The 26,285-nt window shown below is 40.2% G+C and overlaps 1 protein-coding gene across 1 annotated transcript in view; it reads left to right on the forward strand.

Moving 5' to 3' along the window:
* Nucleotides 1-21,607, forward strand: part of LOC141554853 (hexokinase-2) — an 87,361-nt gene extending 65,754 nt beyond the window's left edge. Inside the window, exons 9-18 of the mRNA XM_074287203.1 lie at nucleotides 634-867; nucleotides 2,091-2,395; nucleotides 2,956-3,104; nucleotides 3,637-3,756; nucleotides 8,399-8,494; nucleotides 13,115-13,214; nucleotides 13,325-13,508; nucleotides 13,942-14,097; nucleotides 17,037-17,270; nucleotides 18,148-21,607. Of these exons, the coding sequence (XP_074143304.1) occupies nucleotides 634-867; nucleotides 2,091-2,395; nucleotides 2,956-3,104; nucleotides 3,637-3,756; nucleotides 8,399-8,494; nucleotides 13,115-13,214; nucleotides 13,325-13,508; nucleotides 13,942-14,097; nucleotides 17,037-17,270; nucleotides 18,148-18,292 (1,723 nt within the window). The 3' untranslated portion in view covers nucleotides 18,293-21,607. The remainder of the gene's footprint in view (nucleotides 1-633; nucleotides 868-2,090; nucleotides 2,396-2,955; nucleotides 3,105-3,636; nucleotides 3,757-8,398; nucleotides 8,495-13,114; nucleotides 13,215-13,324; nucleotides 13,509-13,941; nucleotides 14,098-17,036; nucleotides 17,271-18,147) is intronic.
* Nucleotides 21,608-26,285: the final 4,678 nt, after the last annotated feature.

Consider the following 26,285-nt stretch of genomic DNA (forward strand, 5'->3'; position numbering starts at 1 on the left):
TTAAGGGAAAAAAATCTGGAAAGCATTTTAGGCTTGAAGTGTTTTATTTATTATTATTTGCAGTTGAACTAATGAGCTTTTTAATTTGCTTCCTGTAAAGTGTAGGGCTGGTCCAAATTTGTAGTTCTTCCAGAAGTGTTTTTAGACCTTTTCCTGGAAATTCCAGGCCCTCTGGTTAGATACCATCTGGATCATGTCTAGTTCTGGTCTCTCATTCTCTAAGGCTATATCATTGGGGTACAAGGTCTGACAGTTCCTCCCAAGCTGAAAATTCAAGTATAAGTCCTCCTGTATTGAGTAGCAGCCCCTAAGTCTGCTTGGCTAATTGAGGACAGTTTTATTACCCAAGAGCACTCTTAGCTGTCCTTTAAAATTTTTTTAAAAATTTTTTTACAATGAAGGAACTACATGGTAGTCTTGAGAGCTTGAAGTAGTCACAATGGGATCTTTAATAAGGCCATTGCCCCAATGAAGAGATTGGATTAGTTGACCTTTAGGATCCCTCCCATCTTTAGGTCTGTGCCCTATGATCCCAAGTCCTGCCTCTCATTGGCTACCATTTGCTTTAGCCCCTTTCACATATGTTTTGGATGTAGCAGCCCCCTTGCTTCCATGACTATTCAATCCCTCCAGGGAAAAAGATGGCATCAAGAAAGCCCTTGAGGTTCTGACCAGGTTGGGCCTGCAGCCATCCCAGGAGGACTGTGTGGCCACCCATCGCATCTGCCAGATTGTGTCCACCCGCTCAGCCAACCTGTGTGCGTCCACACTGGCCGCTGTGCTCCGGCGCATCAAGGAGAATAAAGGTGATGACCGGCTGCGCTCCACCATTGGAGTTGATGGCTCTGTCTACAAGAAGCATCCACAGTAAGTCTGCCTGGGGAACCAAAGGCTTGGTCTCCTTGGTGCGGGGCAGAGGCTGGGAGTAGAGAAGGCATAGCTGTGGCCTAGGAGTTGGAAAGCCCGGTTCTTGTCCTACCTCTACCTTTGATAATCTCTAGGCTGAATCACATTCCTTTGGGCCTTTTTTCTATAAAAAGACTTAAGACAAGTTGTCTTCCAGCTTTGTCTACTCATGACACCTTTTAACTCAAGACATTTTTACATGAATCCAGATACATGTAGATAAATGAAATAGGTATACAAGTCAAATATTTACAGCTAATACATCATAATTTCATGTGACCTACAATTTAAGAAACTTTGGACTAAGGTAAGGGTCAGGAAATTAAGGTCCAAAGTTTGAACTCTCCATTTAAAAATGTAAAAATCATTCTTAGTGGGAGCTGGACAAAACCCAGTAATGGCTAGATTTGGTCCTTGGGCCAGCCACTAAGAGTATACAATTCCCAAGCATTTGCTGTAGTAGGAAAACAACAAACCTAGGTTCAGAGTAAGAAGCTTTGAATTCCAAATCTGCCCTGGGGCAAGGTTCTTTCTTCCTAGAGCTTAAGTTTCTTCAATAAAATGAAGAAAATAGCTTAGATGACCTCTAAGACCCCTCAGATTGTTATAAGATGAAATCCTTATTATACATGTGCTCTTTATTTCTCCAATTCAGATTTGCTTTATGTATTTAGAATCTGATGAGTTAATTACCAAGGTGGTGAACAGAGATCTCAAAGATTTCCAGTGGAAAGTAGAACAGCCAGCACTGAGTCTCATTAAAGGGCCTCATTCAAATCTGGCTGCTCCTACAAGCCATGAGCACATTATACCTTTCTCTCCATGAGCCTTTGTTTTTTTGCAGTTGAAAAATGAGAAATTTGTACAATATGAGCTGAGATTGCTTTCCAACTCTAGATTTTTTGAAGGTGACATCTACCTTCCTTTAGCATTTCATGGTGAATCCTCCAGACCTATGAAATGGTGTCGATGAGCTTTTGTATACCTGACACTTGCCAGCTACTGACTTGGGGTAGGGTGATTTTCTTCTCCTTCCCTTGGGAGAAGGATAATGGTGTCTCTGCTGTCTGTGGTACCCATGGAGGATTTTGTCATTCAGTGTCTTACAATTTTCACAGGCACGTTTCTAATGATGTACCAAAAGACAGGCCCCAAGTCACTCTGTTCCATCTTTTCTTTTGCAGTTTTGCCAAACGTCTTCACAAGGCTGTCCGACGTCTGGTGCCAGATTGTGATGTTCGCTTTCTCCGCTCAGAAGATGGCAGTGGCAAAGGAGCTGCCATGGTGACAGCAGTAGCTTACCGTCTAGCAAATCAACACCGGGCTCGACAGAAGACCCTGGAAGCTCTGAATCTGAGCCACGATCAGCTGTTGGAAGTGAAGAAGAGGATGAAAAGGGAGATAGAACGTGGCTTGGGCAAGGATACACATGCTGCTGCTTCTGTCAAGATGCTGCCCACTTATGTGTGTGCAACACCTGATGGTACAGGTAGGGGACAAGTATATCATTTTTGTCAAATGATACTGCATGGTAGACCATGGTAGACTTGGTAGACCAAGTGGCCAGGATTTGGTTGCAGAAAGATTCTGAAAAAAAAATTGGAAAATCATTGCCTCAGGTAAATTCAGGGTTACTAGGTGCTTCCCACACCAGTCAGGAATAGTCCCCACTGTGCTTCTCCATCAATAAGTTATACCTTTTTGCTCCCAATTCTAGCACTAAATGTACTTTCTCCAGAAATCTTTAAGGTTCTAGGCTTTTATTTTGTGTTTTCTTAGTGTCCATAGTTATTTGATTATTCTAAATTTTGGTTATCTGCCCTTATACTCCTCTCATTCTGGAACTAAATTGGTGACATCCATGAAAAGGTTATTTGCTTTTTCTGAACATCTCAATTGACTTGACTGTTCAATGACTTCCTCTAGCTCCCTTGCTGAGCTGGTGTGAAGAACAAATAGGAAATGAGGTTCAATTGCTTTGAAGAGTGATCCCACTACCAAAGGGTCTTCTCTCTTGTCATCAGCATCATTTATTATTTTCCATTTCAGAGAAAGGTGATTTCCTGGCCCTAGACCTTGGTGGGACGAATTTCCGTGTGCTGCTGGTGCGTGTGCGGAATGGGATGAGACGAGGCGTAGAGATGCATAACAAGATCTACTCCATTCCTCAGGAGGTTATGCATGGCACTGGGGATGAGGTGAGGGAGCCCGTTCCAACTCAAAGGCCAGGTTAAATCTGGGGAAGCAACAAGTTAGTTATTCTTCCCTGGCACTACTTGGGTGGAGGTGTTTGTCACTAGGAAGTTTTCACTGTAGTGTCAGGGTCCTAGACTATTTCTTTTTGCTTTATATAGAAGTTGATTCCCCAAGACAGTAAGAGACTCTAGGAGATTGGTTTCCCAATACCCTCTTCTCCAACCCTTGAGTTCTCAATCCCAGAAAAGCCATTTATATCTCAAATAACAAGGTGGTCACCCAGTCCATGAATTAGATCAGTGGGATGGTGGGAAAATCATCTAGATTGATACATAATACACTGGGTTTGAATCTCAGCTCCACTATGAATTAGCTAGGTTACCAAGGATGAGTCACTACCGCTCAGTGGACTTAACAAAAGGTTTGGACTAGCAGACCTCCAAGGCCCCTTTCAATGCTAGATCTGGAAGGAACTTTGGAGATGTATGGTACTAGCCATGACGCCTTCCCACATGCTCCTTTCCAAATCAACAGCTCTTCGACCACATTGTCCAGTGCATCGCGGACTTCCTGGAGTATATGGGAATGAAAGGGGTCTCTCTGCCTCTGGGATTCACCTTCTCTTTCCCCTGCCAACAGAACCGCCTTGATGAGGTAATGTGTCTGCAAGTGATTTCAGTGTGATTCAGGGAAACTTAATTTTTCTGCCTTTGTAATGTTAAATCTAGACTCTCTAAAGAAAGTTATTTTGAAATGCAGTAAAATGAGCTCTTAGAAACAGGAGAGATGCATCTCCTTCTCATCTCCCTTCATCTCCATTTCCTTGTCTGTAAACCAGTTAAAACTTGTACTTCCTGCTTTGTGTGAACCTTAAAGCTAAGAAGAAATGGGAATCATTACCTGCTAGCTATGGACAGTTCTCTGGGTTAGCCTGGCTTCTTCTGCAGATTTTCCATCCTTTGTATTTTATACCTCTTCATCTGGTTTCCCAAGGGGATATATGTGTATCTGCATAAGTACTCACCCATGTACACATTTTATAGAATGGGGAAATTTAGTACTAGAGATTCACTTAAGCTTTACCTAGAATTTAAGCTCATTTCCAAAATAGATGGATTTTATCATGGTCCTCAAACTTTTTAAATATGGGGCCAGTGCACTGCCCTTCAGACCGTTGAAGGGCCGGACTATAGTAAAAACAAAAACTCACACTCTGTCTCTGCCCCTCAGCCCATTTGCCATAACCCGGCGGGCCCCATAAACGTCCTCCGCAGGCCGCATCTGGCCCACGGGCCTTAGTTTGAGAACCCCTGGATTAGATGCTAAGTTGATTTGAGTTGAAATTTATCAGATTCTTAATAGATGAACTATTGTGATCAAGCAGTGGATGAACATTAATTGAGTGCCTTTGATATTTGAATATTATGCCAGATTCCATCAAAGGAAATCCAGGTGCAAAGTATGATTCCTTTTCTGAAAATCTCATAAAGGCTTGTTGGAGAGATGAGATAATCAAAGAATCTTCTCTAGTCAAAGAAAAGCTTACAGAAGGACAGGGGTATCTTGGTTTTTTGAAGGTTTTTTTTAATATTCTTAGAAGCTAGTATAGTATATATATATATATAGTATATATAGTATAGTATAGCAGATTTACTATATGCCAGGTACCAGATCAAATGGACAACAAATGTTTCTTGAATTAAATTGAATAAAGACTGTAACATTTTAGAGTAAATGATTTCATGGATGCTGATGAAATGGAGAAGAGGAAGTAAATGAATTTAAGAAGGGTTCCTAGAGAAAAATGCATTGGTAACTATTCAAAGCCATGTGGAATGGGAATAACAGCCAGCCAGGTGCAGGAAATGTCATATTTAAGGAATGGAGATGAAAGCAAATGGATAGGGCATGTTGGCCAAGTCATTTGCCCCCTCTAGGATTTAGCTTTTCATCTATAAAATGAGGAGATTAGAGCTCTCTAAATTTAGACCTCTTCTAGAGCTAATATTCAGGGATTCTATGAATCGGGGTGTTGTCAGCAGATAAATTTGGCTGAGGCTGATATTAGCCTTCTCTGGGCCTCGGTGCTTACATTTAAAAACTGAGAGTAATGGTACTCAATAAACGGTTATTAATTGCTTACTATGTGCCACTCACCCTAATAAGCACAGTGCAATACTTAGTATTTCAGAGAAATACTTTTAAAATGAAGATCTTTTATTTCCACCCCAAACCCTCCTGCCACTTCTAAATGGGGACTCTATATATCTAAATCTAATAAATATTTTAATCTGTCTGTATAATCTGCTTATGAAAGCATCTATTCTAAACGAGAAAGGCCACAGAAAAGGCACCCAGCCAAGAAAGCAGGAGAAAATGGTAGAGGAGAAATCTTGCCTCTGAAGGTGTAGTAATTAATGTTCTTAGAAAAAAGAAACAATAAAGTTAGTAGGTAGGAAGTGCAGGTTTTGTAGAATCTAAGCTTAGATTTCCAATATCCAGTATCCACTAAATAATTCAAGGAGTCACAATAAATTTTAACACACACATTTATTAACAAGCAGGAAGATGCTCTAGTTCAGGCTTTCTGTTCCTCTTCGTCCTTAAGGACACTTGAAACAGAGCTCCCCTGTGAAGGAGGCTGGATTTGGTTGGCTTTCTGCCCTTGATTCGTGGGTGGCCTTGGGCAAAGCATACAGTTCATTCCCTGCCTCCCTGTTGCCCCAACCCTTTGTTAAAGGAGGCAAGGAAACTCCCTAGTAAGAGAGGGTTGGGCTTTGAAGTTTGTAAAGGACTTTGACATCCAGAGATGAAAGACTCTTTAATTATCATCCATTGGCCTCTACTCTTGCTTTCTTCCCATCTCTCCCTGGAGAAGTCTGTCTGTGGCTTAGACTTAGTTGTCTGTGTAACTCCCCCTGCCTCCAACCAGTGAATCATTGTATCCTGTGGTGCTTACCTTAAAAATATGGAAGCAAACCAAGTAGTCTCCTAGGTCATTCAGTTTAGGCCGCATGGAAAGTCACTCTTGGGCCCAGTTTGCTATCTGGTGCTCTACTCAGATTTTTTGCTTTTTGATATCAAGACAAATATTTTCATGAACCTTTGGAGGTTTTAAAGCCTTTTCTGTTTACACAAAAGTCTGTCAACATGGCAGACTTTGGGACGTGGCAAGCTAGCTGGGATCCATTCAAATCAGTGGAATTTATTCTCAGGGCAACTTTGTGGCAGCGTAGCTGATGCACATTGACAGAATAGTTCCAGACCAGCAGTTTCCCTAAGGCTGGGGAACACACATGAAGTCTCTTTCTGCATTGACTGTTGTAATTGAATTCTCCAAATATTGTCTTACCTCCAGACAGGCAATAATTAAGTAATCGGCTAGGTGTTCACCTTTGGCTGTAGAGTCATCTTCCTCACTGGAGCCCCACTCTAGTCATAGTCATCCAGAGAGTTCCAGGCCATGGGTTTCTTCAGCCCATACTTCAAGGGTGGGGTTGGAGAAGCCAAAAGACAGGTTTTCCAATGACTTGTCCTCCATGGAAAATTGAATTACAAATAAACTTAAGAATGAAGTTTGTGTTTAGAGAGTGAGAAGTAATTCCCAAGGCTGGGCAGCATCAGTCACTAAGGTTGTCTTTGTTCCTACATGTTTTGGCTCCCTGGTGACTTACATTTTCTAAGACACTTGTGCATTTCTAGAGAGCTGTGCTTTTCTTGGCGGGTCAGGGACTCTCTTTACTGATGCAGGTTGCCTTCATGGTTTCTTCCCATGTCCCAGGACATTCATCCCAGGAAGAGGAAGGGGAGAGCTCATGATTTATGTAGCTCTTTAAGGTTTGAAACATTTTTTACACATATTGTTTCATTTGGTCCTCCCAACCACCTTGTGAGGGAGGTGCTATTATTGCTGTTGTTTTTACAGGTGAGAATTTTGAGACTGATGGAGGTTAAGTGACTTGCTCAGGTTCACACATTGAAGATATGTAACAGATTTGGAACTTGGACCTCACTTGACTAGCTATTACATCAAAGCTCCTAATATTGCTGCTGCAGAAGCATATTGGCCAATTTCCTCCTGTAACAGTAGCTTTCCACGGCAAATGCTCTGTTTTTGGTTTTGTTTTTTAAATTTTTAGTTTGGCTCTTTACTTGGTTTTATTAGTGCAGCAATGCCCAATGAGGAAATTCCCTCTTCTAATGCCTTTGACATGTAGAGGGTTAAGTTGACCCACACTGCTTGCAGGTTCACATAGCCAGTAGGTATCAAGTCACACCAAGCATTGATTTAACTACTGGTTGTGTGTCAGGCACTGTATTGAACAGGCCCTGACCTCAGCAGTCCCTCCCTGAAAGGAACTCATGTTATAATGGGAGAAGACAACACCTAAAAAGCCTGATGAAGATACCCTCTTAAGGGAGGGAAATTGAAGAGAAAATCAGAGGGTCAGAATTGAAGCCTGGAGAGGAAGGAAACCATAGTTGGTTCTTAAAATGGAGGTTCTGGGAGAAATGAGCCAATCTGAGGGAGAGGCTACAGGGGCAAAGGAGATTTCTGAAAGAGTTCTGGATAAAGAGGTTTTTGGGGCAGCATAGAGAAAGTCTGGGAGAGTCAGGAGTAGAGTTTGATCAGAACCTAGGTTTTCCTGACTGGAACCAGCCAGTTCTTAAAAACAGGCTGCCTCTGCAAAAGCTCTATTTAGGTATTTAATCATTAGTCCTGGAGTCATTGTGCACTATCCCCTGTTCTCTCTCAGATTCTTACGTGCTTCTGACAAACCTAAGACCAGACCTTTGATAAAGATCTATGTAGTAGGAAGGTTTCCATTTGAAACCTTGCTTCTTTTCAGTTTCCTAAACCAAGAGGCTAAGAGGAAAGATGAAAAAGTTCTCTTGGCTAGAGTTTTCTGGTGAGAAAGCAAAAAAAGGATTAGAGGGAAAACAATGTAGTTTATAAGGTAGCTTTAAAATTGCTTCCTGGGTGTCCTGAAGATAAATACAATAGTGCTTTATGTGGCAGATTTTGAAAGGTACTTATTTGCTGAGTCGTCTAACTTGAAAATATGGTTTCAAGCAAAGTTAGATAGATAGATAAAAACAACAAATAACGAGTTTAAATGGGAATGAAACTATTTGGGACATGTCTTCAACTTGGGAGGTTGAGAACAAGAAGCCTTACCCTTAAGAGGTGTTTTGTAAGCTTATTGGAGATAGAATCCTGACCTAAATAGTCCCTGGGTTTTACTAATTAAGGCTGTTCTATTCTTATTCTTTTTCATCTCTGATATTTCTTTAGAGCATTCTCCTGAAATGGACAAAGGGCTTCAAAGCAACTGGCTGTGAGGGAGAGGATGTGGTCGTCCTACTGAAGGAAGCTATTCATCGGCGAGAGGTAGGAATGGTTTCACCAGTGCCTCCGTCCTCCGTGCCCATACGTTCCTACAAGCATGGATCTGGGCATTGTACTACAGGATCATTTTTACACCAGAAGCCCCCGGGAGATTTTCTATAGAAATCGATGAAGAAAAAAATGTCTCCCATAAAAAGGATGTGGGTTCATGAACCTTTTAAGGTTTCTGTTGTCAATTAATTGCAAGCACATGCTCACTTTTGAGTAGATCCATACTGTGTGGGTGACTGTCCAGGTGCAGCTGAGTTAGGAGGGATTGGTCTAAATACATGATTGTGCTAATAGAAAAGTAAGTTTGGGAAAGAATGCTGTGGCCATGAGAGGCTAAAGATTAGTGGAGGCAAATTACCTCAACCAATCATTTAGTTATATTTTCCCTCATTGTCTTCCTTTTAAAATTTCCTGGCTTCACTCATTTTCCACTCCAGCCACTGATTCTTTATTTCTGTATCAGTCTACTGGCTTTTGAGTTCTGAGACTATCTATAATGCCTCCTGCTTGATGTTCCCTTAGAAAACTGATTTGGACCTTTCCTCTCTTTTCCTCAAGTTGAGGATCTCCCTTAACATCAGAGATTGGCTCAGCTATTATTAGATGTTGACTATCCCGGGTACTAGGATATAAGTTATTTCATTTCCGTGGCATCAAATAATTTTTTGCTTATGGCTTTAAATATTATGAGGAAGTAAGGGCTAGGCTTTCACATTCCTCCTTCCTGTTTGCATTTTTGTAAAAACTAAAAATGATAGTTTAAAACTGCTATGAATATGATACACAGTTATAAAAAAAATTACCTCAATTTATCATCTCAATAACTACTCCTACTGCTTAATATAGGTATAGAATATTGCCTGTAATGTGAGATTTTTTTTTTTTAATGTTCTTTTAACAAAAAAATTAATGATATGTTCTCTTATTTAGGGAATAAGACAACAAAAAATGTCAGTAAAGAGATATTAAAAATTCATTTGATATGTTCAGCCCATTTTAAGTTTCTATTTATAATCTGGCTTAACTTGTGTTTGGTACCTTTTGTTCTTACATCACAGTCCAAATTAATCCACATTTCCAAATATGACTAAGAAAGCTTGTCTAATAACATTAGACAATATTATTCACTCCATAATCCTTTGCCTTTAAATTCAGGGAAGAGGAGGGAGTTATGACATGTTTCATGATCTGTTCTCTAGGACTCTGAGGTGTGAGTCATGAATGAATCAGAAAATGGCTGATTTTAATTTTAATAATTGTAGCTATTGTATATATTATTCTCTTGGTTTGGCTTATTGTACCTTGCATCAATTCATACAGATCTTCCCATGCTTCTCTGAATTTCTAATTTTTATTATTTCTTACTTCATAATAGTGTTCCATTGCATTCACACACATTTTGCTTAACTAGTCCTCAGGCAGAGTGGGTACCTGCTTTGTGTCAAATTTTTTTTTTTTTTAAATCGCCAAAAGTCCTGCTAAGATAATTTTTATTTATAAGGGACTTTTGTCTAATTTGTTTGGGTATTTTTTGCAGGGTTGTTTTCCATCCTTTTTAGAGCTTTTATACTTATGGTAACTTCTTTTTGCTGAATAAATTTTGGTGTTTCTTATTTTTGTTTTTTTTTGATCCTGGAAAGGTCCAGCTCCAGAAGAAGTATATTTCAAAAAAACATTCCATTTCCTTTCTTGGTTTTTTCACCACTTTTTCTTTCCTTTTTTTAAATAACAGCTTTTTATTTTCAAAATACATGCAAGGATAGTTTTCAACATTCACCCCTACAAAACCTTATGTTCCAAATTTTCTCTCTCTCTCTTTCTTCTCCCCTCCCCCTTCCCCAGACAGTAAATTTATGTTAAACATGGGCAATTCTTCTATACATAGCTGCTTCTATACAGCTGCGCAAGAAAAATTAGGTCAAAAAGGGAAAAAAAGAGAAAGGAAACAAACAACAAAAACCATGAAAATATTATGTTTTGATGCATATTCAGTCCCCACTGTCCTTTTTCTGGATGCAGATAGCTTTCTCCATCACAAGTTTATTGGAATTGGCCTGAATTACCTCACTCTTGAAAAGAGTCATGCCCATCAGAATTGATAATCATATAATCTTCTTGTTGCCCTGTACAATGATCTCCGGTTCTGCTCCCTTCACTTAGCATCAGTTCACATAAATCTCTCCAGGCCAGTCTGAAGTCATTCCACTGGTCATTTCTTATAAAACACTAAAGTTCCACAACATTCATATACCACAACTTATTCAGCCATTCTCCAACTGATGAACATCCACTCAGTTTCCAATTTCTTCCCACTACAAAAAGGGCTACCACAAACACTTTTGCACATGTGGGTCCTTTTCCCTTTTTCATGATCTCTTTTCTCGCTGTTTTTTCAGTAGATAGTTGTGAAGTTACCCAGAAGAAACCAGCACTAGGAGCAGGCCTTACTTGAGTGTCTCTATTTCCAAAACTCTTTTCTTTCATTAACTGTCCCAAGCCACTTCCTTTTTTTCCCCCAGAGAGTTTTATGATAGGAAGTAGGGGGTCTAAGAGAGAAGTAAGAGGACCTCTGGAATTGAATGTAATAGAAAGAAGGGTATTTGCTCCTTCACAGTATTTGTCTTTAACACAGATTTACCCTGTGACATCAGTCTTTGTTATAGCTTTAAAAGGAATCTGTTTCTGAGCACCATTTTCATGCTAAGTTTTGTGAGAGATACAGAAGTATAAGAGAAAGGCCTAGGACTGAGCTGAAAGGGAATCATCCAGTCACCCAGTAAATAGAGATCATAGGAGCCCTAACAATCGTGGTCATACCTGTAATCGGTGTCAGTACTATCAAGGAAGAGGCAGTGTATTGTAATGCTAAGAACTCTGGACTCGGAGTGGAAGAAATCTGTACTTTGGTCATGCCGTGGACACCGAGGGCCATTTAGCCTCTGAACCACAGCTTCTTCCTTGGTTAATATGGGGATAATAGTACCATGGTACTTATTCTATAGTATTGTTGCTAATCTATGGGCACTTAAGTGTCTACTGTTCCACTTCTGTGCCAGGCTCTGGAGATGGATACAAAGATAAAAAAGAAATAGTCTCTTTCTATTGAGGAAAACACTTTACATATAATTCAGACTGAAGTAAGGAGTGTCCCCAAAAGTTCAATGCACTATTAAGCTATTAAGAATTAAAGTTACCTTGGGATATAAACATGGCATTCCAGTGTAGCTTTAATTCTTTTGTGTGTGTATAATTTTATAAATAGTAATAAATATAGAGATTGGACTGTATGTTCATTAGTATATGGAAGCCATAAGTGGGAGAATTTCCTCTATCAGTGAAAGTTGGTAAATTTTTTTTTTTTTTTTTTAATTTTTTTCCCTTCCTTCCCCCCACCTCCTCCCCCAGATGGCAGGTTGACCAATACATGTTAAATATGTTAAAGTATAAATTAAATACAATATATGTGTACATGTCCAAACAGTTATTTTGCTATTCAAAAAGAGTTGGACTTTGAAATAGTGTACAATTAGCTTGTGAAGGAAATCAGAAATGTAGGTGGACAAAAATAGAGGGATTGAGAATTCTATGTAGTGGTTCATAGTCGTCTCCCAGAGTTCTTTCGCTGGGTGTAGCTGGTTCAATTCATTACTGCTCTATTGAAACTGATTTGGTTCATCTCATTGTTGGAGAGGGCCACGCCCAACAGAATTGATCATCATATAGTATTGTTGTTGAAGTATATAATGATCTCCTGATCCTGTTCATTTCACTCAGCATCAGTTCATATAAGTCTCTCCAGGCCTTTCTGAAATCATCCTGTTGGTCATTTCTTACAGAACAATAATATTCCACAATATTCATATACCACAATTTATTCAGCCATTTTCCAATTGATGGGCATCCACTCAGTTTCCAGTTTCTGGCCACTACAAAGAGGGTAGCTTTAATTCTTAATAGCTTACTATTGCACTGAACTTTTTGGGATATATGTCAGCTTTTTTGGAACAATGGCAAAAATTGTTTTTTTAAATTATGGCTGCCATTAAAATACATTGGTTTCTCTCCTTAAGACAACGCAATGGTGACACTCACCCTCGTGATTTAAAAGTAAGAAGGTGTTTAGCAAAATAAAATCCTTATTATAATAAGGATTCAGGAACAGGAGAAATCATGGGAATGGTCAGGGAAGTAAAGTGGCTTGTTAGGACCACGGATTAGACAATAGACTAGAGATAGGCAGAAGCACATTCCAAGATTAGGGTTCTATTTTCTAAGGTCCTGCTCAGAACCAACATTCTTCCATTTTATAACCTAATATCTCTTTCAGCTTTTAAATTCCATATTCTGCATATGAGCATAAACTGTTTTATGGTGGCATGCAAAAGGTCAGGAGGAGAGTGAGAGAGTAACTTGTCTATATTGGTGTTGGGAAATAGTGCATAAAGTTATACAAACAGTGCGAGGCCTCAGTACTGATGTCCTTAATGGTTGGAATTCCAAAAGAAGCAGTGTAGGTAGAGCTATAATTTGACATTGCATAAAAAAGATCTGAACATTTTAATGGGAAAGGGGGGACCCTTTGGGTCTGAGCATCTCACTTTGCTTCTGCAGGAATTTGATCTGGATGTCGTTGCTGTTGTGAATGATACCGTGGGAACCATGATGACATGTGGCTATGAAGACCCTCAGTGTGAAGTAGGACTCATAGTTGGTAAGATGGCAAAATACGTTGTCCCTTTCTGTGGAAAGAGGTTCAGACCTTAAGTGGGGAAAGCCAGGAAGAGAGCTCAGGCTCCTTTCTCTTTTCACTCCTTTTTATAGGTACTGGTACTAATGCCTGTTACATGGAGGAGATGCACAACATAGAGCTGGTGGAAGGAGATGAAGGGCGGATGTGTGTCAACATGGAGTGGGGTGCTTTTGGAGATAATGGCAGCCTGGATGACATCCAAACTGAGTTTGACTTGGCTGTAGATGAACTTTCACTCAACCCAGGAAAACAGAGGTAAAGTCTTGAAAAATTAGATTATAACCTGATTTTTAATAATGGTCTTTCATAAAGATGTTCAGGGGATGGATCTCATCCTAGTTCTGAAAAATTGGACCCAACAATGAGATTTTGAGGAATAAGAGTAGATGATAAAAGCCAAAGGGAGTTGAGCACATATTTCGTAAGGTACTTTGCTAGATGCTAGGGATACAAAGATGAATAATAACATGGTCCCTGTCTTCAAAATTCTTATTAGTGTATGAGAGGAAACCAGATCACCTTCCTAGGTGGCTATCAATTGGGTTCTGAAGTAAAGTCCTGGTAGCTATGGTTCTGGGAAAGAAACCTATTCCATAAAATGGGGCAGTTGGAGGGAACCAGGTAGAATAAACTCTTTTGCCTCCACCGGGATTTTTTGAAGACTGATGCCCTTATTTTCCTCCTGAAGGTTTGAGAAGATGATCAGCGGCATGTACCTGGGAGAGATTGTACGCAACATCCTTATCAACTTCACCAAACGAGGGCTGCTCTTCCGTGGACGAATCTCAGAACGACTGAAGACAAGGGGGATATTTGAAACCAAATTCTTGTCTCAGATTGAGAGGTAAGAGTGGGGCCTGGGCTGGGAAGGGCGGGGATCCCTAGCCTGAAGGACAAAGGTTCAGCTAGCTCCTTACAAAAGAATCCAAACCAGGAAAATTAAGCTGCCATGTACAGAGAGCTTTCTGGGCATTGGAGTAGATTAACCATTTGGCCAAGGTGCAGTCTTCATTTAAGTCCACTTGATTCAATGCTCCATTTTATTAACTGTGTTCTTTTACTAACTGTTTTCTGGGGTTACAAAGGCAGCTACATTCTACCAGAAGGTTGTGGTACAATATGTAAGCAAATGCCAGGTAATTGGAAGAGGGAAGCAGAATTAGAAGCTTAGAGGAAACAAAGAAAGATTTCAAAGGAGATGTGATTTATGAACTGAAGAAGCTGAAGGATTTCAAGAGGAGACAGACAAGGAAGCAATGAGAGACCAGTCTTTGCAAAGACAAATTGAGGGGAGATCAAATTTCTATTTGGGAAATTGTTAGTTTGACTGAAAAGCTGTATGTAAAGGGAACTGATAGGGAATATAACTGGGAAAAGCTTGTTTGGAGCCAGTTTGTTGTGTGTGTGGAGGAAGATGCGAGGCTGGATATTTTAGCCTAGAGATATGTTAGGGAGCCATTGAAGATTTTTGAGCAGGGGAATGACATTATCAGACAAGATTTTTATAGGAAATTGGGATTTATATTCATCAGAATCCTCCCCTATCGTCGTCTGACCCCAAGGAAACCAGTGGAAAAATCATGTTCTTTGTTTTGGCTTCCATTTTGCACATGAAAAATTGGGAAGGGAATAAAGTTGGTAAATGATTGCAAAAGGTTCTTCTAGCTTTCCCATTTTTTAAAAAAGTAAATTTTGGGGGGGACTTGCTTTAATAAATAATAATTTTCTAATTTAGTTTGCTAATTATCTATCTTAGAAATTTTTATTTAGGATAGTTTTGATTATATTAAGTTTAAAAATTTTTGTACAAACCAAATCAATGCAGACAAGATTAAAGGGAAGCAGAAAATTGGGGAAAATATTTTATATTCAAGGGTTCTGATAAAAGCCCCATTTCTAAAATACATAAGAGAAATGACACAACTTTATAAGAATATAAGCCATTCTCCAATTGATAAATGATCAAAGGAGATGAACAGACAATTTTCAGACACAGAAATTAAGACATTTTTAGTTATATGAAAAAATGCTCTAAATTAATGAATCAGAGAAATGCTAAGACAGACAACCCTGAGGTACCACTGCATACTTAGATTGGCTAAGATGACAGGAAAAGATAATGATAAATGTTGGAGGGAATGTGGGAAAAATGATACATTATTGGTGGAGTTGTGAATTAATCTACCCATTCTGGAGAGCAAAATGGAACTAGGCCTAAAGGGCTATAAACTGTGCATATACGCTTTGATCCAGCAGTGTCTCTACTGAGCCTGTATCCCAAAGAGATTATAAAAAAGGGAAAAGGACTCATATGTACAAAAATATTTGTAGCAGTGTTTTTTGTAGTGGTAAGGAATTGGAAACTGAGTGGCTGCCCATTAGTTGGAGAATGGCTAATTAGTTATGGTATATGAATGTAAGGGAATGTTATTCTGTAAGAAACGACCAGCTGCATAATTTCAGAGAGGCCTGGAGAGACTTACATGAACTGATGCTAAGTGAAGTGAGTAGGACCAAGAGAACATTGTATACAGCAACAACAAAATTATGTGATAATCAACTGTGATAGACTTGGCTCTTTTCAACAATGAAGTGATTTAAGCCATTCCAGTAGTCTTGTGATGGGAGAGCCATTCACATTCAGAGAAAACTGCTGGGACTGTATGTGGATCACAATATAGTAATTTCACTTTTTTTGTTGTTTGTTTGCATTTTTGTTTTTGTAATCTTTTTTTTTTTTCTTTTTGATCTGATTTTTCTTATAAAGAATGATAAATATCGATATATATATATATATATTTATATATATGGTAAACATGTACAGTAGTTATATATATATATATATATATATATACACATGTGTACCATATATTTGATTACTTATTGTCTAAGGGAGAGAGGGTGGGGGAGTAAGGAGGGAGAAAAAATTTGAAAGGGTTTGTAAGGATGAATATTGAAGCTGTTATTTAAAAAGTTTTCACTTAATATTCTAAGGAAAAATGGATCTTTTCCTTGAATTTTCCTTGACATCTGTGTCTTGAGTTCAAAAATAGTTTTTGTTTTTTTTTAATAGTGAGTATGTGAAATTGGGTCCTTAAAAAGGATTCTGGTTTATTGTCCTTTAATTTTACACAGAGGACAACAAGAATTAAGAAGTTGTTGATCTTCAAAGCATGCCAATAAGAGAACTAACAGTAGAAACTGTAGCTAACTTGTAGGTATCCAAGATGCCACTTAGGCCTGATAATTCTTCTGAGTTTATGGAATTATAGAGCTGAAGCTAGAAAGAATCTGAGAGGGAAAATGACATAATCCCCTCATTTTACAGATGAGGAAACTGAGGCTTATACTGATTACATGACTTGCCTGAAGTCACACAGGCAATAAGTTTAAGAGGTAGGTTTTGAATCTAGGTCCTTGATTTTAGAGGTGACCAGTCAGTGCTCAGAGTATAGCATTCTGTCCTGCTCTACTTTACGTGATGGTAACCAGTATGTAGAGAGCACCAAGAAGTGAGCACAGTTGAGTTTAAGTGCTACTTCAGACACCCAATGACTTTGTTCCTGGGCAAGTCACTTAACTAACATTGGTCTGCCTCAGTTTTCCTCTTCTATATAAAATGGGGGTAACCTCCCATAATTGTTGTGAGCATCAAATGGATATAAGCACTTTTAAAAAACATAAAGTATCATATAAGTGCTAGCTTTTAGCTGCTGTTATTAACTTAGTTATTCATTCAAAACCAATTTAACAATTCTTACTAATTTTCCTGTCCCATCCTAGTGATTGCCTGGCCTTGCTTCAAGTCCGTACCATCCTGCGGCACCTGGGACTAGAGAGCACCTGTGATGACAGTATCATTGTCAAAGAGGTCTGCACTGTTGTAGCGAGAAGGGCGGCGCAGCTTTGTGGTGCAGGCATGGCAGCTGTGGTGGACAAAATTCGGGAGAACCGCCAGCTGGACACCCTCAAAATCACCGTGGGAGTCGATGGGACTCTGTACAAGCTGCACCCTCAGTAAGTTCCTCCCCACAGCTCCTCCCTCTTTCATTTCATCTCCCCCGTCTTCCCTCTTCCCTCTTCCTACCCTCACCTTCCCTCAAAGACCAACTGTCTGAGGTTTTGGTACCAGCTGGTGCCTGGTTGAAGTATCAGTAGCTGTCGCTGTTTCACAGCCAATGAGCTTCTGTCTGGAGCCTGCTCTGCGCTAAGCCCTGGGATAGAAAGCCACAAGAACGAGAGTCTGCCCTCAGAGAGCCCAGTGGGAGGCAGCGCCTACAGAGCTGCGGGGGAGCCTTGTTGGGGGGGCAGTTCCAAGTATTACGGGGTCTTGGTCGTCACCAAACCAAGCAGGAAATGGCCCCTCTCGCTTGTGGGCCTCCCTTTTTGCCTTTACTCCCTGCCCCCTCTGTTCCTTGGCTCATTCCCTGTTGCCTGAAATTGGGCTGTGCCGTTGGTTTCCTTGCCCACTCTGCCTGTGAGGATCACACGGAGCGTCCTGCTTGTCTCCACTCTCTGCAGACATCCCCCGAGTTAGTTACGGGGACACAATGGCTCTGGAGGGACGGCGGCCTTTCTGCCGTAGCCCAGGCAGAGTGGTTGCCAGGTGGAGCAGCTACTGCACCAGGTTGCCCTGTTGGACCTTCATTGTGGTCCGTGATGGTCCTGCCCTAACGTTTACAATCAGTGTCGGAACCATCTGCTTGTGAGACTTTAGAGACTTAACAGTCAGTTGTGGCCTCCGGAGCTTATGGAGATCGGTCTCAGCCCCTCCCAGAGGCTCCAGGCGTCTCCTGGCAGATTCACAGAAAAGTCTGGACTCTGCTGGCCACTGCAGGTGTCGTGGGCCAGGGCCTGACTAAGAGGTTGTTGAGTGTCTTTTTTCCTTTGACAGCTTTGCAAAAGTCATGCATGCGACAGTGAAGGAACTGGCTCCCAAATGTGATGTTTCCTTCCTGGAGTCCGAGGACGGCAGTGGGAAGGGCGCTGCGCTCATCACTGCTGTGGCCTGCAGGATCCGAGACGCGGGACAGCGATAGGGAAACAACTGAGCCCAGGGAAGAAGGGAGCTTTTTTGGCCACCTCCTTTTTCCCTTTTTTTTTTTTTTTTTTTTTTAAAGAAAAAAATCTTTGGTAAATTGTAAGTGAACTTGCACCATGCTGAATCTCCATCCCCTCGTGTCACCGACAGACTCCTATGCCTTTTTTTTTTTATTTGATAGGACATCATGGTTCTGAGTTCTGTCCTGAGTGTTCTGTTCTAGAATTCTGTTGAGTGCCCAGAACCTGTACCTCCCCAGGCTAAGCCAGGTGTCTTGTGGATAAAATTCACAAGTCCAGACAGTAACGCATCAGTCTTTACTAACCTCTTCACGATAGAGTGATACTGAATAAGATGAATACCGGTGACCCTTGAGGGCTCCAGAATCCTCTCCAGTCTGCATGCAGTGCATGTCTTTAGGATCTTTTACACGTGTATGTTTGATAGTTTTAGTGGTTGCTGTTAGCCTCTACAGCCTAGAAGTAGCCAAAAAGCTGGGGAATGTTGGATCCCTACCTCAGCCCCAGGCCCGAGGCGGGAGCCATCGCTGTGGCCTGGGCGCGGCAGAGCCTTCACAAGATCCTGGGCGTCTGCAGAAACATGAAGAGGAGGACTGGCTTCACATCGGAGGGACCTGGAAGCCAGATGGGAATGGGGGGCTGGCTGCCTCTCCTGTTCTGCACATTCAGCCGCCCGCAAGCCATGAGCCTGTTTGCTGGCTTCCTTTCCCCTTTCTCTAGAAGTGAAAATACTGTTATCTTCCAAGTATGTTTATAGAACAAGGTTTATTTAATCTGTGAAGTCAGTCTGCACCTTCATCCTGATACTGTAGGTAATTTGTGAAGTATGTTTTGTATTTATAGTTTCTTTTATGTACATAGTCACAAAAACTGGTCAGGCTGTCCATGGAAATAAAATTTTGTAGTTCAAAGACAGAAAAGCAAAGTTACTGGTCTCCTTGGGGGGTGCTTTCTTACTGTGTGACGTGGGGGGAGACGAGGCCGAGGGAAGGAGCCTCCCAGGGTCTCCTCGACTCCTTCCTTGGGGCCCTGTGAATGCTTGGGGAGTGGCTGGGCTCAGGGTGGGGGCGCCCACAGCTGGGGGTCTTGTCTTCGGGGGAGACAATCCGCAGCCATGAAGCTGGATCTCGGGCCTCAGCCGGGTGGGCTTCATCTCCTTGCCGGGGGCCCTCTATCTGGGACAATTCAAGCCACGTAGCAAGATGCTCCATCTGCACGTGCCCCCACAGAGAAGAAAAGGAGCCCAAGGGAAGCGAAGCCGCTTCAACGAGACTCATCCCCGGTTCTCGGCTCCCATCCACTTTCCTGTGCTCTCAGCCGGAGGACGCGCCATCTGCAGCTCTGGGGGAGTTGGACCCACAGGCACGTTTCTGTTTCAGAATATGACCAATTGTTGGTCAATCAAAAACAGCAAAAAGCCCCACAAACCTACCCGTACCCCAATCTTTTGAGACGGCTAGTATGGCTAGTTGTTGCCGGCAAGTTGTATTTGGGCTTTTTTTGCACAAATATGTCGCATGAGATGGTGTCTGGCAATGTCTGCACCCCTTCAGCCTGGTGTCTAGGGTACCCCTTTTTGGATGTTTTTATAAAGTCTTAGTTTCAAGCTGCTGGGCACGAGAAGGGTGCCAAGAGAAGCTGCTCTGTGTGTTTGCATTGCAAGAGCACAAATCTGGAAACCTGTTTCGGGGGGATCTCTGAAATACTTTTTTATAATAGAGAATGTCCTTGAGAAAATGCAATTTAAGTAGCGAGGAGAATCCTAATAGAGTTTCAAAACAACAAACCCTAATTTAGTGGAATTTTAGATAATTTTAAATTCACCAAATTAAAAATATATTGGGGTGGGGTAATGGAACACAGATCCCTGGAGCTAAAAGGGAACGTTAGCATCTAGAAGTAAGAAGGCTAGACCTGGAGGAAATCAATCGTAGTCACTAAATGTAGTAACACCCCCTTATTTTAGAGAAAATGGGCCAATGAAAATAGAAGTGATTTGCTCAAAGTCATGAAATAAATTTAATAGAACTAATACCAGAAACCAGGTCTTCTCACTCCTGATCTTCCCATTCTAGGAGGCTGTCTCCCAAAATTAAACCAACCAGAAAATTACAAATGTGGTGTGTTAAAGTCACCGGATAGCTTTGTCTGGCCAGGATGGGCTCGTTTTGATGACTTACTGCGTGAATGGACATCCCTGGAAAAATGCCGGGAAAGCTCCGAAGGGCAACTGCGCGTAACCTTTGGCCAGTTGTGAGGAGTGTCCTTTATGAATTGTTATAGCTATTCTCAGCCAGTGCCCAGCTGGTTCCTTCACAGAACTTCCCAGTGCAGAATGTGGTGCTTTTTCTCTGACTTGGAAGTAGCCAGGGAAAAGGCATAGTGTGAGACATTCTCAGAGCACTGTTACATCAGAAGTTCTTGTGCAAGGGTTTCTGGGGCTCTCTCCCCAGCTATCCCAAGGGCTCAGGATTGAGTGTCATGCTTCCCAGCAAAGAGCTGACCCCTGACTTAGTGCTATGCTAGGGTGGAGATGCAAAGGTACTTGAACACCGTGTCCCTACCCATAAGAAATGGAAAACCATTGACTTTGGTGACCACAGGTCTTCAGCTTAGCCTGGGAGCTATGGAGGAGAGAGAGAGAGCACTAAACCATTTCTCAACCCCATCCTATCTGCTTCCAGCCTGGCCTATTGGGCATTGAATAGTCTCAGAAATGGATCATTGAATACAATGTTTTTGCTAAAAAAATTCTTCTGTCCTATTCATATAAAAAAAAGCCCCTCATAAGAAAGGTGCTGAATCAATACAAATGTAGGCCCCAAAACTTTCCCTATTGATGTTACTTTTCAGTGTATTGCCTGTGGATTTGTTGCTTTTAAATTTTTTTTTTTTGTTTTCATTTTAGGGATGTGACCTTGTTGGGAGGTTGGGGGAGAGGAACAGCCTATATTTAGACCAATATAAATTTTCTATACTCGAAAGCTAGGGATGATTTACAAATTATTTTGAGGGACAAAAAAAGTTCATTGTGGATTGCCCAACACTGAAGAGTGAAGTTGTGCCCTTGGAAAAGTATGTTTTAAGGAGGTTATTTTCTGGTTCTGGCTAACAGCCAGCACTAATACTACTTTGTTGAAATAGTTATGATAAATTGTTTGAATGAAAAATTCTGTAGCAGGCGTTATTCCAAGGCTCTCTGTCACAGTTTAACCCAGGGAAGATGTTATCCTTTGTATAATTATTTAAAACTATTTAAAAAGTATTCTTAATAAAATTTGAAAATTTCTAAATGTTTTGCTGGTTTATTTGAGGCATTAAAATAAACTATTTTGGTGGGGGAAGGGATGGGGAATAGTGTTGCCGCCTGTTGGCAAAATACAAAGAAAATTCAGCAGATAAATTAATAAATTTTTTTTCTCTTGAATGAAGCAGCACAAAAATGTTTTGTGGAACCATTTGGTAGACTAAGTATTCTTCAATCACCCTTTTAAAACATTCATTTGAGCTGGGGAGACAATCTAGGACACATTCCACAGTGGAAAACATTTAATGAGGAAGCACAATGAACAGAAAAAATAAGCTAAAAAAAAAAAGTAACTTCCTATTTTAATGAATTATTCTTGGTGTTCTGTTAATGCCCTCTGGCTAAGCCCAGGCACATCACCACTTCCACTCCTCACCCCCATTACTTACTATCATTATCCACTTCCCTCTAGCTATGGCTCTCATTTCTGGAAGTAAGAAGGTAACTGGGTTCATGTTCTCAGTTGATTACTACTTGTGTAACCATGGGAAGGTTTTCTAGAAAATGCAACACGTGGCTAAGCAATGAATCAAATCTTGAATATAGCCAAATATTTTCTTGGAATTTAGAGCTAGGAGGAAGGGTCTTGGAAAATACATTTATTTAGTCTAATTCTCTTTGCCATACAAATGAGGAAGCCAAAGTTCAGAGAAAGGGAGTAAAGGGGGAGGGATGATAGCAACAGTTTTTTTTATCAGGGCTTTAGAGAGACCCGAGATAGGATGCAAATGGTTGAGAAAAGGTGATGTTTGTTATCTTGAATAATCTTGGGCAAGTAAAAAATGAAAAGATTGAACTAAGTCCCTGAGAATCTGTCCCAGTTTTAATAATTCTAAGATGATCAGTTTTGAGTTTATAAAGCCAAACTTGAGTGATTCTGTGTATATATATACATATATGTACATTATATTTTTGTTGTTCAATAATTTCAAATGTGTCAGATTCATTTTACTCATACATATAATCCTTGTGTCTGCTTCTAATTATATACATACAGCCTGACTTTACAAGCTCAGCTATTATGTATGTATATATAATAGAAATAAACATATTAAACAGTGATACTAGACTATATGTTATATACACACAATACACATACATATATATATATATATATATCAACCACAACACATTTATTTATACATATACATGTATAAATGGAGTAAAAAGTTGAATTTGGAAGAAAAAAACCTAGTCTTAGATCTCTGTATTGTTATTTCAAGTCCCACTGTGATTGAGCCAGACAGCTTTCAGCTTCTTTATCTGAGTGAGTTTTTAATATCTTAGGATCTTAATAAGTGACTCAAAAGAAGCTTAAGGCAAAAAGAAAATAACTCTTGAGAACTGTATTTCTGTTATGGGTATAGAGAATGCATGTATAATTTGATTTCACTGTTATAAAAAAGAAACTAGAAGTGGAAAGGGATTGTACCAGAAAAAGGGAAAAGGGGAGGTGTAAAATGAAGGAAATTACATCTCAGGAAGAGGCAAAGAAAACCTGTCATATTTGAGAGAAAAAAGGGAGGGGGATGAACATTGCGTGAATCTTACTCTCATCAGATTTGGCTCAAAGAGAAAATAATAATATATGTGGTTTACAGAGAAATTTCTCTCACCTTATTGAAAGGTGGAAAAGGAAAGTGAAAAGGAAAGGGGTAGGCTAAATAGAAGGGAATATAGATATAGAGGAAAAGTATAAGAAGGGAAGGGACTCTAAAGGGTGAGGACTGCTTGAAGCAAGTAATGCTCATAAGTAAAATACTGGGGAGGAGGGAAAGGGGAAAAGAAAAGAGAAAAGTATAATTTGGGGTTAATAAGACGGCAGGAAGTGCAGAATTAGTAGTTTTAACTGTAAATGTGAATGGGGTGAACTCTCCCTAAAACAGAAGTGGATAGCAGACTGGATTAAAAGCCAGAATCCTACAATATATTGTTTACAAGAAAGACATTTAAAGCAGAGTGATACTTTCAGAGTAAAGGTATAAGGCTGGAGCAGAATCTATTATGCTTCAGGTGAAATAAAAAAAGCATGGATAACCATCCTGATTTCAGATCAAGCAAAAGTAAAAATTGATCTAATTAAAAGAGATAAGGAAGGAAACTATATCTTGCTAAAGGGTAGCATAGACAATGAAGTAATATTAATACTAAACATATATGCACCAAGTGGTGTAGCATAGAAATTCTAAGGGAGAATTAGGAGAGCAAAAAGAAATAGACAGCAAAACTATAACAGTGGGAGATCTCAATTTTGCTCTCTCAGAACTAGATAAACCAAACTACAAAATAAATAAGAGAGGAAAATAGAATACTTAGAAAAGTTAGGTATGATAGATCTCTGGAGATGTCTGTCTTTTTGTGAACCTATTTGGGCAAAGATAACTGGAGTAGTTTGCAATTTCCTTCACCAGCTCATTTGACTGATAAGGAAACTGAGTTAAACAGATTTAAGTAACTTGACCAGGATCACATAGTAAGTGTCTAAAGCTACATTTGACATAGACCCAGCACTTTATACACTATGGTGCCATCTGGCCACCCCAGAAGAGCCCTTAAAGATCATTTAGTTAGTCCCTCTCATGTTATAGATTATTTTTTTATTTTATTACTTTACAGATTATTACAGTACAGAAGCCCCAGTTTCAAATTGTGCATTTCCTTTAAGCGTGGCATTATCTCTACTTTACCACTATGTTTCTGTATGTCTAATATGGAAATACAAAGAGATTTAAAAATAGAGGGAAAATTAACAATTGAATATAGAAGGAAAGGGCATGTGGAGGAGGTAGCACCTGAACTAAGAATGAAGCTAGGCAGGTTTGAGGTTAGGGATCTGATCAATCTTCAGTCTGCATCAGACATCATTAGGGTACAATTAACTCTAGACAACTCCTTCCTCCTGCTATGGCTCAGATCTGTGTTTGTCACAGCAAACTCTCTAACCCAAAGGAGTTGATGGTCTTAAGGGCGGGTCCAAACCTCCTAAGGTCAATGCCTGGATGAGAAACTGATCTTCCTGTGACCTCAAGAGAAGGCACTGATGCTGTTGGTCTTTGTTACACTTTCCTCTCTTTCCCCTGTCTAGCCCTAAGGGACTTAACCCTTGCTTTCGATGTATTTGGATATCCTGGGACTAGACTGGGTAAGTTCATATTTGTCTGATACCAAACAAAGTAAAATTCCTCAGGAAAATTCACTGCCTGGCAATGTCTTAGGATGCAAAAGAGTTGAAAAATTCAAGTAGACAGAACCAATGATCATAAAGATTGAAAAATCCTGTTTTTCTGAAATTTTTTATACTTCTAAGTACAGAATTTCTTCCACACTTTTCATGCAATTTTTCTTGACCAAACTTATTGTAAAACAAACTATAGAACTTAGTTTTATCTGGAAAATGAAGAGCCTGCCAAAAAATTAAGGTGCCTTTGAACCTATTTATGATCTTATGTCACACTGATTTTCCCTCTTACTTTAATCTCTTAAATTCCTCCAAAACCCTCAATGCCCATCTAAAAGATCAACTCCTCCATAAAATCTGTTAACTCCCAGCTTCATAATGAATGATCTCCTTCTAGGGAACATATATTTGGGACCACTATTAAATCTGAAGTTCTCTAATGAACTATGATGCAATATTGTGTACTACCATTATCTGTATGCATGCCATATCCCATTCTTATGTCATTAAAGATATGGGTGATACCAGGGTGACAAAAATGACAAAAGTGGGATGTTGGTGACAAAAGTGAAAAAAAGCAGCATATTGATGACAAAGGTGTGATCTTGATGACAAAATGGCATTTTGGTGAAAGAGGTAGCATTTTGAAGACAAAAGGAGCACCTTGGTAATATATATGACAAAAGCAACTTTATGGTGATAAAGTTGGCACCTAAGTGAAATATCCCCTTGGATACAGCCTGGGTGTATATCCAGCCTCCAAAATCTAGACATTTCTATAACGGGATCCCCATTTCTAGAAGCTTGACTCTTCAATGCCAGATAGGGAAACCTCCAGGTGGCAGGAGTGGCCAAAATGGCACTGGGAACAGCATAATGATAAAAGTGGCATCCAGGAGTAAGTGGATCCAGGAGTAATGGGCCAAGTGGCCCATTGTGTCATAAGTGAACAAAGAGGCCCTTTGGTGACCTAATTGATCAAAGTGGTGTTTTGGGGAGAAAGGTACTGCCTTGGGGGCATAGAATTCAATAGCATCACAGTTGGAGACAAAGGGGGCATTTTGGTAGTAAAAGGAACATTTTGTCACTTTGGTGACAAGGTGACCAAAAATTACCTTTTTGTGCTGAGGGTGTCATGGTCCAAGTGACATCTGGGTCACAGAAATGGCTTTGGGGATCATGGGGAGCATTTCAAATAAAGGTAACAAATGTGTCAACTTGATGACAAATAGAGCATCTGGTCACAAAAGTGACATCTTGGTAACATGTGACAATGGGGTGGCCCCTTGATGACATAAGGGATCAAAATGGCCCCTCAGAGGTGAGAGTGATAAGAGGGACATCCTGGTGCCCTGAGGGACATCAATGTGACATAAGTAACACAAGTGGCACCTTGGTGACAAAGGTTCAACCGAACAACATCTTGGTGACAAATATGAAAAATGAGAAATGTGCCATCTTAGGGACAAAGTGACACTCTGGTGAC

Source organism: Sminthopsis crassicaudata, chromosome 2 (assembly GCF_048593235.1).
Source record: "Sminthopsis crassicaudata isolate SCR6 chromosome 2, ASM4859323v1, whole genome shotgun sequence".
Taxonomy (NCBI): domain Eukaryota; kingdom Metazoa; phylum Chordata; class Mammalia; order Dasyuromorphia; family Dasyuridae; genus Sminthopsis; species Sminthopsis crassicaudata.